This window comes from Danio rerio, chromosome 23 (genome assembly GCF_049306965.1).
Source record: "Danio rerio strain Tuebingen ecotype United States chromosome 23, GRCz12tu, whole genome shotgun sequence".
Lineage (NCBI taxonomy): Eukaryota > Metazoa > Chordata > Actinopteri > Cypriniformes > Danionidae > Danio > Danio rerio.
In genome coordinates, this window is record NC_133198.1 from 31,426,885 (window position 1) to 31,444,438 (window position 17,554).

Below are 17,554 nucleotides of genomic sequence, written 5' to 3' on the forward strand. Positions count from 1 at the left end.
TGTTTGTTTACGGTGTTGTACTTTCGTTTACAAGAACATCTCAGGTTAGCTATGTCATTGTAATTTTTGGTATTCGGTTAACTAAGTTAGCTGGTTAGTTGCGCTATGGACTGCGGAACAGTTTTGTTCTTTGATAATGACTAATAATTTAGCTTTTTGTTTATTTGCTTGATCACACAGGCCAATGCTTTGACCAGGTTCAAGGTCTGAAATATGTTTTGTTTTTCTCGGCAGCAGTAAATAATGTTAAGTTTATATAACTTAAATGCGACATTAACAGCCTTTTGTTTCCTGAAAGTGTATATAAAATTGTCGTATTTTGTTAGGACGTGTTTGTAAAATGCTAGTCTGTGCCCAGAATCTGTGCCCCATATTTGAATTATTCTGGGTTGCTTTTTCCATTGATTTGCTCTCACACATTGGTTTTCTTTCTGCCATCATTGATGTAATGTGTTTTGTACAGAAATGAAAGTATTGAAGTTACTTTTAGTTTTTGCTTTGGTATATGTAGAGCTTTGTTAAATGAAGCTTTTTTTAAGAGTTTGTGTTTATTGTGAGACTGGTAGAAAGTTCACTAACTTTGTGTTCGTTTTTGATGATTGTTTCACTTTCCTTCTTTTTGTTTAACGTTAGGTTTTGCACATGAAAAATGCCGTTAACTTGGAATTGCCAAATCATTTACCGTGAGTTCTTTTTTCCTTTTTCATAGTGTGAAAGGTCATGTAATTAATATGTAATTGTTCCCGTATGACTCAAATGCATCTCATGGGTTTTTTCAAACTGCTATTAACCCTGGGTTAATGCCATTGTTATTCCCACTTTAAGAAGCAGTTTGAGTACATCTTCTACGTTGTTAACTGCACATTGCATTGCTAAACTTTCACATTGTGAATCATTTTGTTGTTAGAAAGTTGTGGCTAGGATCATTGCAATCATCAGCCAATCACTTGCCTTGTATTTGTGCACATTATGCCGAGTTCATACTGCATGATTTTTAAAGTAGTCGTGTCACAGATGTTTTCACACTGCATGACTATCTGAGCGTTTTGTCGCTGCTTTGTTTACACTGCAAGATGGATCGGCGACAGGGGCTTTCACATTGCATGACTTTACAATAGGAGAAATCGCTGACAAAACTTCGTCCAAACTACATCTCACAGCCAAAAGCACGTAGTATATCTTTTGTTATTAACTACATAACGAGAAAGAAGCCTTTAATGGGGTAGAAAATGTACATATTCGCTCACATAGGTTTGAAGGGAATTATCAATTTCTCCTCAACTTTCTTTTTTTAACTTTCTGTATGAAACGTCAAACAGACACAGGTGCTCCTGTCATACCTCCACTATTTTTCCCTCCTTTTCTTGGGTCCAAATAAACTGAAAATGAGCGTTTTTAACTTCTCCCTTAACCTCCCGCTGACCTGCAGGTACACACACACACACACACACACACACAAGTGAATGCTGCTCTCTCATTGGCTGTAGGCGATCGCTGATGTTATTTTCAGTCAAAACTCCTTTTACATAGCATTTGATTCTCTCAGATGGCATCTTTGATAGTTCATACTGTGTGATTGTCACTCTCGTGCATGAGCACCGATTTGCCTGTAATTTCAGCCATTCGTCGGTGATTTCTCAAAACCTGTCGGCGAGTCAAAATCGGGACTAAAATCATGCAGTCTGAACTAGGCATTAGTCATCGCAAAACATGTGTTATGTGTTGTTAAACAGTAGTTGGTGAACAAAAAAATTTTCTTACCAAAAAGTCTTTTCATTGTCTTCAAATGTGATATTTCAAATGGTAAAGTATAATATGAGGATTTATAATGTTTCAGGCTTTATGTAAACAGGTCATGTCCTGCTTTTATCCAGTCAATGCATTAACACCAGAAACAAGAACATTGTTTAATCAAATAACAATAAAAACATAACTCAAGGCTTTTAAACGTACAGTCAGATTTATGAAGACCCAGGATTAATCTAACACTGAGTTTAGTATGAAAGTGTGAAAGCTGAAATAAGATTTGTTTACATGGTTAAGCCAAGTATTTTTTCCCCCCCACCTATGGCAGCATTATGCATAAATGAGAATTACATTAATATGACTAAACTTTAATTATTCTCCCTCATGATTCTATGCATTCTTTGCAGGAACCGTGTGTAGAAATTAGTGACCATGAAGGTTGACCGAAGCAAATTGAAGAAAACCCCCACTGAAGCGGTCAGTAAGCAGGATGTCTGCACATCTTTGTGTATTTGCTGTTGTGTATTTTCTCACTGTTGACATGTTTTGCTCTCTTTCTCCAGCCTGCTGACTGCAGGACACTCATAGAGAAGCTAAAAGGATGCAGCGACGAACAGCTCTTGCTGGAACTGCAGCAAATCAAGACCTGGAACATTGGCAAGGTATGCGCTAGCACCTACACCATCATAGTGTTCAATATGCATGTTCAGATCTTCATTGATGACCTGTTTCTCTTCCCAGTGCGAGTTGTATCATTGGGTGGACTTGCTGGACCGCTTTGATGGCATCCTCTGTGATGCCGGGCAGACAGTGGAGAACATGTCTTGGTTGTTGGTGTGCGACCGGCCAGAGAATGGGCAGTTAAAAGCCTTATTGCTGGCGGTCCTCAACTTCACCGCGTTATTAATCGAATACAGTTTTTCAAGACACCTGTACAGCTCTATAGAGGTACTGCAACCCCAGACCAACAAAACCTGCTTCTGTTAGTCTTCAATTCTTCATCATGGTTTGATTTGTCTTCTTTTCCATTGTGTTTTTAGCACTTGACCACCCTTCTAGCATCATGTGATATGCAGGTGGTTCTGTCCGTGCTGAATCTCCTGTATGTGTTTAGCAAACGTTCCAACTACATCACCAGACTAGGCTCAGATAAAAGAAGCCCACTGCTTGCCCGCCTGCAACATCTGGCTGAGGTATGAACGCTCTTATTTTAGGCATGTCGTCATATGTTTTCTTCTCTCAGTTTTGATCACTGAAGTCAAGATGATTGAAATTCCTAGCAGCTGCGAATCAAAGGCCTTTGAAGTGCATTCAGTTAATTCAGGGGTTTATAAAAGTTTAGAAGTTTCATTCCATAAACTGCTACTTTGTAGTATGAACTTTCAAATCTTTCTTGAAATGACTTCATTGGTTTTGAATGGGTTGTAACTAAAACAGCGTGTTGACCTGCTTCTGTACAGAGAGGTGCTTTCATGGTTTGTTTACTGACATTTCAAGGCTGATGCTTGTTATCTTTCATCCTACATCTTTTCCTGACTTCTTTATTTCCTCTGTTGTAGAGCTGGGGAGGGAAAGAGAATGGTTTTGGTCTTGCAGAGTGTTGCAGAGATCTGCCGATGTCGGTATGTTGTACTTTTCTATTATGTATTATATTATGTTGTGAAAAAGAGAAAACATGCTTTTCTTGGCAGTGATTTGTCATATGTGTGCAATTGTATTTTATTGTTGCAAATGTTGAAACGGTGTCCCAATATACTTGCAGAAAAGTTTATTTGTCTTTGTTTAGGAAAAAAAATAAAGTTTGCAATACCTGAGCACATTGCTTACAGTGGCATTTAGATTCATGTGTAAATATGGGTTGAACTAGGGCTGCACAATATATCGTTTCAGCATTGATATCGCAATGTGTGTGTCCGCAATAGTCACATCGCAGGTTATGCAATATTCAGTTGGGATTATAGTTGAACAACAATTGAGAATACATGAGAATTGTGGAGTTATTGCGAAGTGTAACCATAACAAAGTGAAACTTTATAATTTGCATATGTTTTACAGGCGTTTCAAGAGAGTGTAAAGCATTTGGACATGATAACCTACAACATTTGTAATGAAGAGTAATTATAATTGCAATTATTTTATTTTATTTTTTTATACATTATTCACACCCTTAGAATATCACTCTAATCAGTCTAAATTAATGACCACTCCTCTCCCAAATAGAGCAATTTAAAGCCATCTGCTGATATTGTATTCGTATCGCAGTATATATTGAAGAAAAACAAAGTATTGCAATGTCAAATTTTTCCAATATCGTACAGCCCTAAGTTCAACATTTTCCTATTAGTAAATAAACATGTAACTATTTCAGCAGTGAAAACAACAACTAAATGTATATTATATCAAGGTGGATGTTAGCATTAGCAATGCAGGTCTGCTCTCCAGTCAAGTCATGTCATGTTATTATATAGAGATATTTAACAGAAATAGCTTTACTTTATTAAACATGGAGAAAAACCTCAAGGTTGTTATAGATTAAAATGACATTAAGTTTCTACTAGCTGTTTATTTTTTACTTGTGGGCCTCTGACCTTGATTGACTTCAGGAGGAAATGAAAGAGAACAATTCTGAGAAGGTGAAACCTCAGATCCACAGCTACCTGTTATTAATAGAGTTAGTTATACAGAAATTAAAATGATCATTTGTTAACCCCCCTCAATTGTTCCACACCTGGATGAGTTTCTTTCTTCTGCGGAACACTACTTGTTGGTAACAAGTCTCTTTCAAATATATTCTTTTTGAAGAAAGAAACTCATACATGTTTGGAACAACATGAGGGGGAGTATTTTTCACCTTTGACTGAACTATCTTTTTAATCAGCATGGACCTTTTGATGATCTGTTTTAAACTCCCGAATCAAATTTTTGTTTTGGCAAGTTTTTGTTTGTTTAATATGGCACCACGTTATGTGTGACCCAGGCTTAGTTTTGAGCCAGTTGATGTAATTATTAAACATATTTTGCCACATTTTTCTTTTTCCATGTATGAATTGTTGTAAAAATGTAAATGAAGCTTTCATTACATTGAGACTGATATAAATTGGTAAAGTATTATACATAATGCTGGTTCACAAATCAAAAAACAACCCATTTGGCACTGTATTCCACCAGTTTTAAAGGGCGTTCAAGAATGTTTTGCTATCATTGAGAAATAACTGTCTGGAATTCTTCATTGAAATGTATAGTTTGTCTAAAGTGATTTATATAAACTATATTGTATACTATGGCCAGGGATACAATCAGCCAGCGCAGTCATCCCTCCATAATAAAAAGCGACACTTTGTGTCTGCCGATTTCTTTACTTGTAGGAGTTTTGTTGGGATTTTCCTGCATGCTAATTCTGACCAATCAAATAACAGTTAAGGAAGTACATTTAATAACATCTGGCCAGTAAGTGATGTGGATTTTGTCACATGACTGCATTTTGTTTTTTTTTACTGGTTCAGACTTAAGCAATCAGTGTGGTGTGAAAATGTCCCAAAAAAGGCAGAAAAATGCTACAATGTTTCATTTATTCCCCTTTTTCTGGACCAAATGAACCGAACCACAGATGTGAAAGCCCGCTTAAACTTCATCTTGCAAGTGTTTCTTTTTTCTGAGTCGTCTGTTTTTTTGTTTTGCGCAGAAATATCCACCGAGTGCCACCACATTGCACTTTGAGTTCTATGCAGAGCCCAGCTCTGAGGTCAAAGTGGAAAAGAAGGTATGCACTGAGTCGCGCTTCCCTTTATATTGCCATTCTCTTTCTACAATGTTTTTGTTTCTTTTTTTTGTTAAGCTGAACAATTCATTTTTTTTGTTCTGTCTTGTTGTCGTGTAGACGCTTTCAACCATTTTTTTGTACCTTTTATGTCAACAGTCAAGCAGTAATACGCTACACTACATTCATATCGAACAACTTGATAAGGTGAGTTTCTGTGGTTTACATTTGCTGTCCTTGTGGAACAGTTAATGGAAGTGCATAGACGCTTAATAGCTATTGATTGCACTTGAATCTAATTTCTGCTCCTCCCCGGTGCACCCTCAGATTTCTGAAAGCCCCTCTGAGATCATGGAGTCTCTAACGGCTATGTACAACATACCTAAAGACAAGCAAATATTGCTTTTTACACACATTCGCCTGGCTCATGGCTTCTCCAACCACAAGAGGAGACTGCAGGCTGTTCAAGCCAGGCTGCATGCCATCTCCATACTCGGTGAGTGACCCCTCTGGTGCTGACCAAAATAAGAATCGGTATTTATTTTCATGAAATGGCACTAGGTTGTTGCTTTCTGTCTGGTGAGGTTGATGTAATGTGTGGTTATATTTTTTGTGCAGTGTACTCCAACGCCCTCCAGGAGTCAGCCAATAGCATACTCTATAATGGGCTTATAGAGGAGCTAGTGGATGTACTTCAGATCACAGACAAACAGCTGGTGGTGGGTAGCAATTATTAACTTTCTGGCACTAAAACTGGATATATGCCTACTTGTTGCACTGTTTAAGCCAAGGTCTTGCTAGATTTTTTTAATGAGCAAAATATGACCATTGTAGTAATATGACATCACACTGCACTGCGTAAAATGTGCAGTGTACTCCTTCACAGCAAAATTGCAATCCTGGAGGTTTAAAGTTCTTTTAATTCAGATAATAAATTGTTTTGACATTAATGTATAGTAGTCAACGTTTTACCCCTGATTAGGAGTGCTCATTTCGGTTAATTTTGCCAACTAACAATGTTGCTTGTTAACTGGTCAAATTAAAAGAAAATTATTGTTTAATTAAAAAATAATAATAATTTTTCTTTTTTGTGTACCGACACATTAAATATTACATTTTAAAATACAAATTTATTTTAACATGCAAACATATTAACAACAGAACATAAAACAGAGCATCTTCACACATGCATTGTTTCCAGCAGCATTGACTGAAACTTTTTTAAGGACCAGCATTGGCTGTTTTTCCTCATCGTTTTTTCCTCCTTAAAAAAAAAAATAGCAAGCTACCTCAAATCGATTGCTCTGCAGAAAATATACATTTAATTGATGCCCCGCTGTTATTCTTGTATTATAAACATCTGTCAACATTTTAATAGATGTCTTTGTTTTTAAAGATTATGTCTTGAGTGTCTGGGTTTACATTAGAGCTTGTGTGCTTTTATTTCCTCTCATTCGTGGTTCATTTGCGCTCACTGCATGTGATGAAAGACTGTGACAAGGCTCATTTTTGACTTTTTTTGTAAAGTAATGGCTACTATAGCATATAACAATTTTGTTGTTTACATAAAATAAGTTTTATAAGCTATACAATGAAAGCCTCCGTTTGGTGTGGAGATATTATGCAGAAATTAAGAAAGTCTTTGGATTTGTTTGATTCGTAGATTATGTAGTCTATTTAAAAAAAATATATTTTATAAGAACTATTAATAACTGTAATTTTTTCAAATGTTTTATTGGTTATACACTAAATCTTCACAACTATAGCCTATTTGTTGTGTTTGAGTGGTGCCAGAGCATGCTCTGATGGAGAGAAAATCCTGACTCTCCAACTTGTGTCCGGCTTGTTTCCAAAGCAGCGACCATTTCAGAAAGTTTTATTTTGCAGCTTCTTTCTCCAGTTGTGCTAATAAACAGAAGTGTTTATAATGCGGATCCAGGACAGAGGCAATCCGCATCAGCGCTTGTTTGGTATCAACTTGTCTGTCAAACTGTGACCAACTATATCCTTCTTTTGTTTTGCTTCGTTGTCAAAATATGTCTGTAGGCACGTGTGGTTGCACGTGTTACCATTCTGTGTGTTAACAAATATGTGTTGCACATTTATGCAGCCAATTTTGAAAATAATAAAATGAAAAATTTATTGTTTAACTGATACCTTTAAAATGGGTTAAAACGCACCCTTTTGGTTAACGGTGGATCAGTTATTATGAGCGTCCCTACTCCTGATCAAAACCCTTCATCAAGTTGTCCTAAACGACACTCATTTTTGTCTTAGGACAGTCTTAAAAAATTTTTTAAACCGCTTCAATTGTTGACTACTATATTTTTGTCACTTGTTTTCAAATTCAAATGTCTTGGAGATCTGTATTTAGAGTAAACCTGAAATGCATGCCATTGTGGGAAAATTGCAAGAGAACACTTTGAAGTGAGCACAGTTATGGCCACCATATTGATGTATTGTTTTATAGAAAAGTGCTCAAAGCTGCTCACTTTTAAGTGCCATTTCAACATTTAATTTGTGATGCAGGCGACATAAGATGGAGCAGAAGTATGCTCCTAGGAACCATTTTTTGTCTCTTGCCATTTCACACTAGAGAGTAAACCCATTTTTGTGATAAGGTCATAGTCGTTTTTAATGAACAAATGAAAGAAGTACAGCATGAGTTTCTGGACCCTGCCTCTTGCATTCACAATGGAAGACAAACTTTTTTGTGTGTGTGACTGTGAGAGTAAATGCTCAAGAAAAACACTGAAAAGATGCTCAGATTTTATTGATGAACCCTCAAAACAATTGTTGCAGGACATTAAGGCTGCTTCTTTGCGGACGTTGACATCAATAGTCCACCTGGAACGCACCCCCAAGCTCTCCAACATCATCGACTGCACAGGAACAGCCTCCTATCATGGATTTCTGCCTGTGCTTGTTCGCAACTGCATACAGGCAATGATCGGTAAGGAGATGTAAACTTTCAGCTAAGATTTCTCAACTTCAGATTCTGTATTTCTGACATTTGTTCCTGTTTTAGACCCACTGATGGAGCCGTACCCCCACCAGTTTGCCACAGCCCTCTTCTCCTTCCTCTACCACTTGGCTAGCTATGACGCAGGTGGAGAGGCCTTGGTGTCTTGTGGTATGATGGAGGCATTGCTAAAGGTTTGTGAATTGCTGCTTCCTTATTTGTTCAGCATTTAATGAGAACGTTTTATGTGTTGTTAACCTATGCCACTTTCACATCAGGTGATCAAGTTCCTAGGGGACGAGCAGGACCAGATTACCTTTGTGACGCGGGCAGTGAGAGTTGTGGATCTCATCACCAATCTGGACATGGCCGCTTTTCAGTCCCACGGCGGCCTCTCAATCTTTATCTGCAGACTGGAGGTATTGAAACTCGTTCAGCCCCTTGTTCCTGCATAGACCATTCAGCTTTTTGCATTCTGCCCTTTTGTTGACGGAATGTGACCCCATTGTTTTTTTGTGCAGCATGAGGTTGACCTCTCCAGAAAAGAGTGCCCTTTTGTAATCAAACCAAAGATCCAGAGGCCCAGCACAGCCACTGAGACAGAGGACATGGATACAGATATGGACAGTTAGTAGTATCATCTTAGTAGTGGTACCTTGCTTAGTTTATTCTTATTTAAATCTGTGTTTTGTATGCACAGACTGTGTAATCTTCACACTGGGGTTTTGTTAATGGTAATACAAGGATTATATTTTTTGCTTACGTTAAGTCACCTTATGGAAGAGGCTCACTTCATTCCAAAATGCCAATTCCAGATAAAAAAAAATGCTCTTCTTTCCATACAAATAAACTTAGTGTTGAAAAAAACCTAGATTGTTTTTCAATACCAAGTACGCAATGTTCGGACTTGCATCCTATGCAGTTAAGCCTTGCCAGGTTCAGTCTTTTAAGAACAAACTCCAGAGGACGTGAAGACATAAGTCGGGTACTTTAAATACAACGACAGCGGACTTTATAACATCACTTACCTCACCATAAATATATCGGTTTCACTGTACATTAACTATAAAAAGATTTATTTACATAGAGTATGGCCTTATAATTAATTATATTAATATTATAAATCAATATTTTTGATTTAAGAAAATCTAAACGTAAATAACCATGAATGTGGAGTGAAATCGATTGTTATACACAGACTCTTGTCTTTGATTTCCAGATTTAATCAACTACAATGGGCATTAAACGAGTATAAAGTACAAGATGTAAACAATAGGAAATAAACATAACGTTAAGCAATTTAGTAAACAAAGACAAACCGTGTACAACACATGACATAATTAAAGGGGAAATTAAGCACTTAGTCTAGTTTATATTATTTTGTAAATTAATTTCTACTTTAATGGAAAAATATAAAACAAACTCGATTAATGTAACCTTTTAGCAGAAAACGCCATGTTTTACTATAAATTATAGAGCTAGGGCGCCGCCATCTTGAAATATTGCTGTGTCTGACATCACAGGGCTGGTTCCGTTCCCTCAGCTGAACAGATACAGTGGACTTAAATGATTGAACATGGAGACTGTAATGCCTAATTTTACCCTATGCGTGAAGTTGTGGACGCGGAGCTGCTGCATATGCAAGCATCAGATGTGTGTCTAATATAAAAATAGATATTTATTCAGTGTTTTTTTTCTTTTTTCTTTTAATTACCGATCATTTGATGCGCTTTGGTCCACTCTTTGTATTATCTGCCTGACTGCCTGTATAGGCTTCAACTATGGTTTCAACCAGGTCCGGTACTGACGTAATGGGGCGGGTACTTTCACTTTTCACTACTTTCTACAACTTCATGCATTGGGTTAAATTAGACTTTACAGTCTCCTTTACTTCCACTATATCTGTTCAGCTGAGGGAATGGAACCAACCCCATGGCGTCAGATATGGATATCCAAGATGATGGTGCCCTAGGTCTAAAAGCTATAGTAAAATATGCCATTTTCTTTTAAATGGTTACATGAAACGAGTTTAATATATTTTCATTAAAGTAGAATCCAATGTATAAAATAATGTAAACTTGACTTAGTCCTTCATTTCCCCTTTAAAGACAATTATAAAACGTAACAAAATAACACTGTTAAATATTGCATCTTAGAACAAATAATTGATTTAAAACACCAAAAACGGGTTGTTAGATATACACAAAATGTATTAAATATCACAACTACATTGGACAGGCAAGATCCAGTGGTACATCCAAGATAGACTAGCCAATGTAAAGCTGCTCTCACCGGGTCATGTGATGACAGAGACGGGGCTCAGAGTCCTTATAAATTAAAGTATGTCGTCAAGTACGTGCTATCTTTGTAAATAAACTGAAAGTTTGAGTTTAAAAAAAAAAACTACAATCTCGCCTGAGAATTTCTTAACTTTATTTTGTAACACAATAGAGGAGTATTTTTAAAGTCGTGCAGGTTTTCTCCTTCATTATTAGCTTTCGCTGGTTGCGTTGCGTTGCGTTCTTGCATACCTGTGCCTCGCAAGTTTGCACAAGTCACTTCTTGACGTGTCCTTGACAAAAGGGGCGGAGCAAGTACACATCCGGGAATTTTGTCCGTACTTGCCAAGTTGTGAACTTGTAACAGTACTTTAGCGACGGTTAATGATGTTTCATGAGGGCACAAGTACGCATATTGAAAAATATATTTGGTCGATTTATGAACCAAATTTGTAGCGTGCATTCCATCCAATAAATCACAGAAAGAATTAGATTTGAGAATACAATCTCATGTGCTGTTTAGGAGCATCATTATTCATATTGCACATGTAAGCTAAAACTCACGATGCTTGTACCATACTGGTGTGCACCAATATTTTAATTAATGATTCATAAAAGATAAATCTCTCTCTGACCATCTGTGGTTTTGTCATGGAGATTACAGTTTAGGATTATGATTTTTTTTCTGAATTATAGCACATTTGTCATCTCATAGAGTGTTTGGACATGGAAACTCTGCATGATGTCAATTTTAACTAGCATTTAAATGTCATTTCATTGCTCTCTAATTTGGTGATTGCTTTAGATGTTCGGGCTGCAGTAAACCAGTCATCTCGTTGCTAATGGTTTTTGCTTAAAAGAAATTTAAACGGACAAAGAATAACATAACATAAAATAAATTTTAATACTGAATCATGTCTTGCCTACTTGCTCAATCACTGCTGTAAAAACTTCTATAAAATATAAGGAAAGCTTGTCAATACCCAGTCTTAAAATGAATATGTATAGAATGTCGGAGGCTTCAAAAAAAAAAGATGGCAGTAAACAGTAAAATTAGTCTGTATGACATAATCCAGTTCTAAATCCATATGATTGAAGTAAAGAATTAGGGATTGTTGCTTTTCTATTTTAATGTCTGTTTTTGATGAAATTATTAAAACATGATTGTTAATGTAGTGTCCGAGGTTGCCATGGAGAGCAGTCCTGGACCATCCACTTCTTCTGGCTCCAGAGCAGAGACCGATTCGCGAGCACAAAGCAATGCATCCAGCACCCCAAGAGCAGGTAAAAATACTCCAAGTACTCTAACTCACAAGTCAGTGGGTGTGCAGTTTAGGAAATCTGGGCCATTTGTTAACATTTGTTTTTTGTTTTTGTTTTTCCTAACAGGAGTGCAGTGCATCCCTCAAAGGGCCGCTCTGTTGAAATCCATGTTAAACTTTTTGAAAAAAGCCATTCAGGACCCTGCTTTCTCTGATGGCATTCGCCATGGTATGAAACTCGTCGTATTTAATGATGATATAATTTTTACGTGATTTCTTAATAGTGTTTTTATTTGCTTTATTTGCCTCTGCGCTCTCTTTATAGTAATGGATGGGTCCCTTCCTACCTCTCTGAAACACATTATCAGTAATGCAGAGTATTATGGACCATCACTGTTTCTCCTGGGTAAGCACATTGAGGCCAGTACTTTTGCTGCCGTTGAAATATTAGCTAAGTTCCTCGTGGATATGGCTTCAAGGTCACCTCTACAAAAGAGTAGTCACTAAAGCAATATGGTTAAAAGGGCACACTCAGCCCTGTGAATAAAGTGGAATTAATTAGCTTCAATCTTACCTTTGTTTGCCTGCGTTATATAGTTTTTTTCAGGGTTTCCACACATCTTGAAAGTAATTAAATTTAAGACTTATAAATTCAAGGCCTGAGAAGTACTTCAAAACTAACATGGGTCCTTGAAAGTGTTTGAATTACATCAGAAATTAAACTTGTTCATGGTGCTGTTTCATCAATTGTACTTTGTGCTTCTGTCAAAAACAGAAAAAATTAGAGATTCTTAATTAATAAATCTTGAATTTAATATAAATTAAATATAAATTTTTATTTATACTTATACAAGTATTTATTTGGTTGATAAATATTTCAGAAACCGCATTTAATTGTTACAAGTTTTGAACTTAAGTTTTATGAAAGTTCTTTGAACATGACTGTTTAAAACGGACTATTTCTAAAAATGACATCTTTATAACAATGCTTTAAAATGAATGGTGCTTTAAAAAATCATTGAATCTGGTTTTTATAAAATTATGGGAGTTCCTGTTTTTTCTTACTTTTTCACTTGTTTTGTTTCAGCGACGGAGGTGGTGACCGTGTTTGTGTTCCAGGAGCCCTCTTTACTATCATCTCTGCAGGACAATGGTCTCACCGATGTCATGCTACATGCACTGCTCATCAAAGACGTGAGTTAGCTGTTCACATTTTCTTTTATCTCTACTTTTATTTGTCTCTGTCCTAAATGCCTAGATTTCTGTAAATCTCAAACATTGTTTGTTGTTAGTATACTCTATATCCCTTTTTTGTAAATCCACCATTTTCCTGTCTGAAAATACTATTTTCTGAAACTAAACCTTCCAATTGATTTTGTTTAATAGAAGTCTAAGACATCTAAACATATTTGGCTTGGCTAAAATAAGGCTACGTTTTGTCTGTCAGTGAAAATCTAATAGACCTCTAAGAAGTGCCTAAAACGACATTAGTCATCAAGTAGGTTTGGGTGATGTTGACCAATTTGGCATTGTACAGTGTCTAATGTGAAACATTGCGATGGACGATGGCATTGTTGTTGTAGGTGGTGGTGAATTAATTATTTATGAATGATTAATTGATTCGTATTAAGTATTTGTAGCCTACCGTTTCAACTACCTGACCCGCATGGTCTTTGTTTTACCCATAATCAAATCATAACAAATTACCACCTGTCAATCACTTTTTCTGCAGGACTCTGGCATGAATAGGCAAAGTGAACTGTCGTTATAATGACATTGACAAACTTTGTTGGTTAAAAAAAAGGTGCACAACCAACCAACCGTATCTGAGGTTTTCACTAAAATGACTAAATACAAGCGTAAAAGTGAAAGATTGAAGCAGTGTACTGACGCTTGGGCACGTTACCTGATCGATTCAAAAGACAGAAGAGTCGTTAGATAGAGACAAGATGGTGAAAAATCTACTTTTTAAGCTGTTTGGACAGACATACATGTAGGTATAGTGTAGAGACCATCATATTGGGGTGATATAAACACATCCAGTCCTTTTTTGTTTTTCAATTTAACATTAAAACGGTGGATCAATTGGAGCGGTTTTTAGATCGACCCCAACTTGACGTAGGTGTGCGGTCCCCCCACCCACCAATATTGATTGACAGGCGCGCATCACCATATCCTCAGTTTTTGTTTCACATCCGCCATTTTCAGAGTGTGAGTCACTAAAGGAACACCCTTGCTCTATTTTTAGATGTAAGGCTTATTGGGCTCAACACAAGGTCAGCATTCACCACATGATCGCTGTTATGACGTGCGTGTTGCTCGATTGAAAATAAAATGAACTTGAAATGAAAATGAAATGAAACTAACTTGCCTGCAGGTCGCATACCACAAGCGCCGCTAGGTGACGCTCAGCAAAGCTCAGCGTCGCGCCATGGGATTTAGAATTCTAAACAGGTTTCTATCAGGGTACACACAACGCTGATTCAAGTCGGCGGCTGTCCGCGGCACCCAGCCATGATTCGGGACACTTCAAATTTCTGCCACGCCACAGACCGCCATCTAAATAGTTTCATTTTAAATAAATGTCGCGGTTCTGAGCGGTGCATCCAGTGCCTCAGTCAAAGTTAATCCAGTGGGCTTGGTTATTAGTCTTGGTGTCACTCAGAAGAACCATAATATTAATAATAAATCTTAAAAAAGGGGTAAACTATGTGCCCTTTAATTAAATATCACTATTACCAACTATACTGAGACGTGATTAAGTGGTACATCCTTGATAAACTGTCTGACGTGCACTGCTCTCTGTGTTTTGTGCTCAAAGCACCCGCTGACTGCCTGGAGCTCAGACATGCGCATATGCTAGAGCGCATGACAGTTTTGTGTGGGCGGTCATGTGACGTGTTTTCAGTGGTATAGTGTGGACGGAGATCTTTTCACAAATGCTAGATGAAATGCCAGTGTGGATGTGGATCGTTTTTCGCTCTAAAATGCCATTTTAAAACTAAGGTGTATTAGTGTAAACGGGGCTTAAGTGTGTTTTTTGCAAACGAGTTGCTGCTGTGACGGGTGGGGCGGAGGATTGCGATGCCGGCTCAGCATCATGTTGTCTATCAGCCATCAGCGATTGACCCAACCCTAATGTGTTGCCATTCTTTCTTTTGTATATGATGACTGGTCTTAGTTTTGGACTACTTTTTTAACCAAACAGTCTGTTTTTAAACATTTATTAAAATATTTAGTTTAAAAAAGCTAAAATTTCAAAGCAACAATTAATGTCAAACACGCAATAAAATTCTGTTAAAAAGCATTTGGATTATTTAAAATTGCAGAAAGATATTAATGCATTGCATGGAAATATATTCATACAAAAACCAATGTGACTTGTTTGTTTTTTTCCTCTCATTGCAAGTTTAACCTATGATGCCTTTTGCTTAGCAGAAAGTAGCTGTTTTGTGAGAGTCTTTTGATTCATTACCTGCTGTAGGTAAAAAATATCAATGTACAAAGCGTAGTAAATTGTAACCATTTACAAAACATTGACGGCAGCTTGAAGGCTAACACAAAAAGCCTTACACATTCAAGCAACCTATTGTTACATTTAAAACAAGGTGGATAATGTTCCATCGTTTTCAATTTGACACATTTCAGCAGCTCATTACACAATCTTAAGAACCGTTTGTTTCCACAGGTCCCTGCCACCAGAGAGGTTCTGGGTTCTCTGCCTAATGTCTTCAGTGCCCTGTGCTTGAATGCTCGTGGTCTGCACTCATTTGTGCAGTGCCAGCCCTTTGAGCGGCTGTTCAAGGTGCTGCTCTCACCAGACTACCTGCCTGCCATGCGGCGCAGACGTAGCTCTGACCCTCTAGGTGAGTGGCCTCTATAGGTTAATCCATTTCTCTACAGTCACGGTCTTATGTTTGGAGAATGGAAATCTGTTTCTAACAGTCAGGATGTTTTTCAGGTGACACTGCTTCTAACTTGGGCAGCGCTGTAGACGAGCTTATGCGGCACCAGCCCACACTTAAAACGGATGCAACAACAGCCATTATCAAGGTAAAGTGACAAATATTTTGACACGTGAAATGGCCTTTTATTGCTGTATCATTTACATATTTAAACTTTAAAAGTCATTCTGATTGCTTGAATTTGGTTACTGTCCTGACCTTTTACAGTTGCTAGAGGAGATCTGCAACTTGGGCAGATCACCGGAGTACATCTGCCAGAAACCCTCCATACAAAAAGCAGATGGGACCGTTACAGTGCCACCAGCCCGATCAAACCATGCTGCAGAGGAGGCGTCCAGTGAGGATGAGGAGGAAGAGGAGGCTCTGCATACCTTTAGCCAACAGCAGGGGGAGCCAGAGAGCAACAGGCAGTTAGTGACTCCAACTAATAAATAAACTAAAATATTACATGATGATGATGATGATAATAATAATAACAAAATTATATGTTTTAAACTCAACTTATCTAAATAGATCTGTCAGGGCTAGTGGTCGTTTAATAAGCATTATTTGAATGCCAGTGTGTCAAAATAAAAGTCCATATTTGGCTTAACACTTGGCTTAACACTTAACACATATTTGGCAAAAGTCCATATTTGGTATAGATTGACCATTAGTCAAGTCAGGCAAGAAGAATGATACTACTTGCTTTCAGTAATGTGGAAGCAATCTGTGTTTTTCAGATGTTAATAATAGATGTTAATGAATATCTTTAACAAATGATTTATTTTTGCAGAGTGGTGGGAACAGAGGAACGAATCCCCATTCCTCTCATGGACTACATTCTAAATGTGGTATGTGCTGACTTGTGTTCTTTGCAGTTACCTGTTTATACTTTGTCTCCAAATTATAATTAAATTCAGTTCAACTTTATTTTTATAGCGCTTTTTACAATAATTATTTTTTATAAATTTTATACATTTTATACAATAAAATTTAAAGCAGTTTTAAAAAAGGTGCACATTATTGCATTACAATCAAAAAGTTAGAGTTACAATACAATATAAGTTACTATATACAGACATGATTAACCTGCATTATTAATGCATATAGGTAATGTCTATGTGCACATGTTTAATGAATTGTATGTGTTGTCCTCGAAGACCTTTATGGTTACATTCTCTTTGTATGTATTGTCCTTGAGGTTCTCGATATTGGTCTTGTAACACATCAGTGGCGCTGCATGATATCTACTTGCCTCAGGAAGACTATCCCCAGGTGGAAAATGAGAACATAGAAAATAGTGTAGCTGCTGTTTATAATGTATTTGAAAGAGATATTAAATATCAATGCAAAAATTGTGTTAAATAAAAAGAGCAGTTATATACACTCATATATACAGTTATATAAACATAGAAACAAACATATAAAACAAACGTATTTTCTAACAAAATGCTTGGTGCATTAAGACAGAAAGAGTGTGTCCTACAGGTGGTTTGTCAAGCCCACTCACCTGCATGGGGCACACTCATGCATCATACCGTTATGTGATACCTTGTGTATATGCTTTACTAAAAAGATAGGTCTTGTATCTAGTTTTGAAC

At 37.0% G+C, this 17,554-nt stretch overlaps 1 protein-coding gene across 35 annotated transcripts in view; it reads left to right on the forward strand.

Annotated features, from left to right (window-relative positions):
- Nucleotides 1-17,554, forward strand: part of huwe1 (HECT, UBA and WWE domain containing E3 ubiquitin protein ligase 1) — a 78,700-nt gene that overhangs the window by 2,102 nt on the left and 59,044 nt on the right. For all 35 annotated transcript variants that reach the window (XM_005162278.6, XM_009296963.5, XM_001923865.8 and 32 more), the window contains 22 exon segments: nucleotides 634-683; nucleotides 2,154-2,223; nucleotides 2,310-2,408; nucleotides 2,488-2,694; nucleotides 2,787-2,939; nucleotides 3,306-3,368; nucleotides 5,429-5,506; nucleotides 5,663-5,710; nucleotides 5,831-5,999; nucleotides 6,122-6,222; nucleotides 8,306-8,456; nucleotides 8,532-8,659; nucleotides 8,744-8,884; nucleotides 8,987-9,092; nucleotides 11,921-12,028; nucleotides 12,134-12,235; nucleotides 12,332-12,412; nucleotides 13,094-13,200; nucleotides 15,695-15,872; nucleotides 15,968-16,059; nucleotides 16,179-16,381; nucleotides 16,747-16,804. In XM_005162278.6, the coding sequence (XP_005162335.2) occupies nucleotides 2,179-2,223; nucleotides 2,310-2,408; nucleotides 2,488-2,694; nucleotides 2,787-2,939; nucleotides 3,306-3,368; nucleotides 5,429-5,506; nucleotides 5,663-5,710; nucleotides 5,831-5,999; nucleotides 6,122-6,222; nucleotides 8,306-8,456; nucleotides 8,532-8,659; nucleotides 8,744-8,884; nucleotides 8,987-9,092; nucleotides 11,921-12,028; nucleotides 12,134-12,235; nucleotides 12,332-12,412; nucleotides 13,094-13,200; nucleotides 15,695-15,872; nucleotides 15,968-16,059; nucleotides 16,179-16,381; nucleotides 16,747-16,804 (2,418 nt within the window). In that variant the 5' untranslated portion in view covers nucleotides 634-683; nucleotides 2,154-2,178.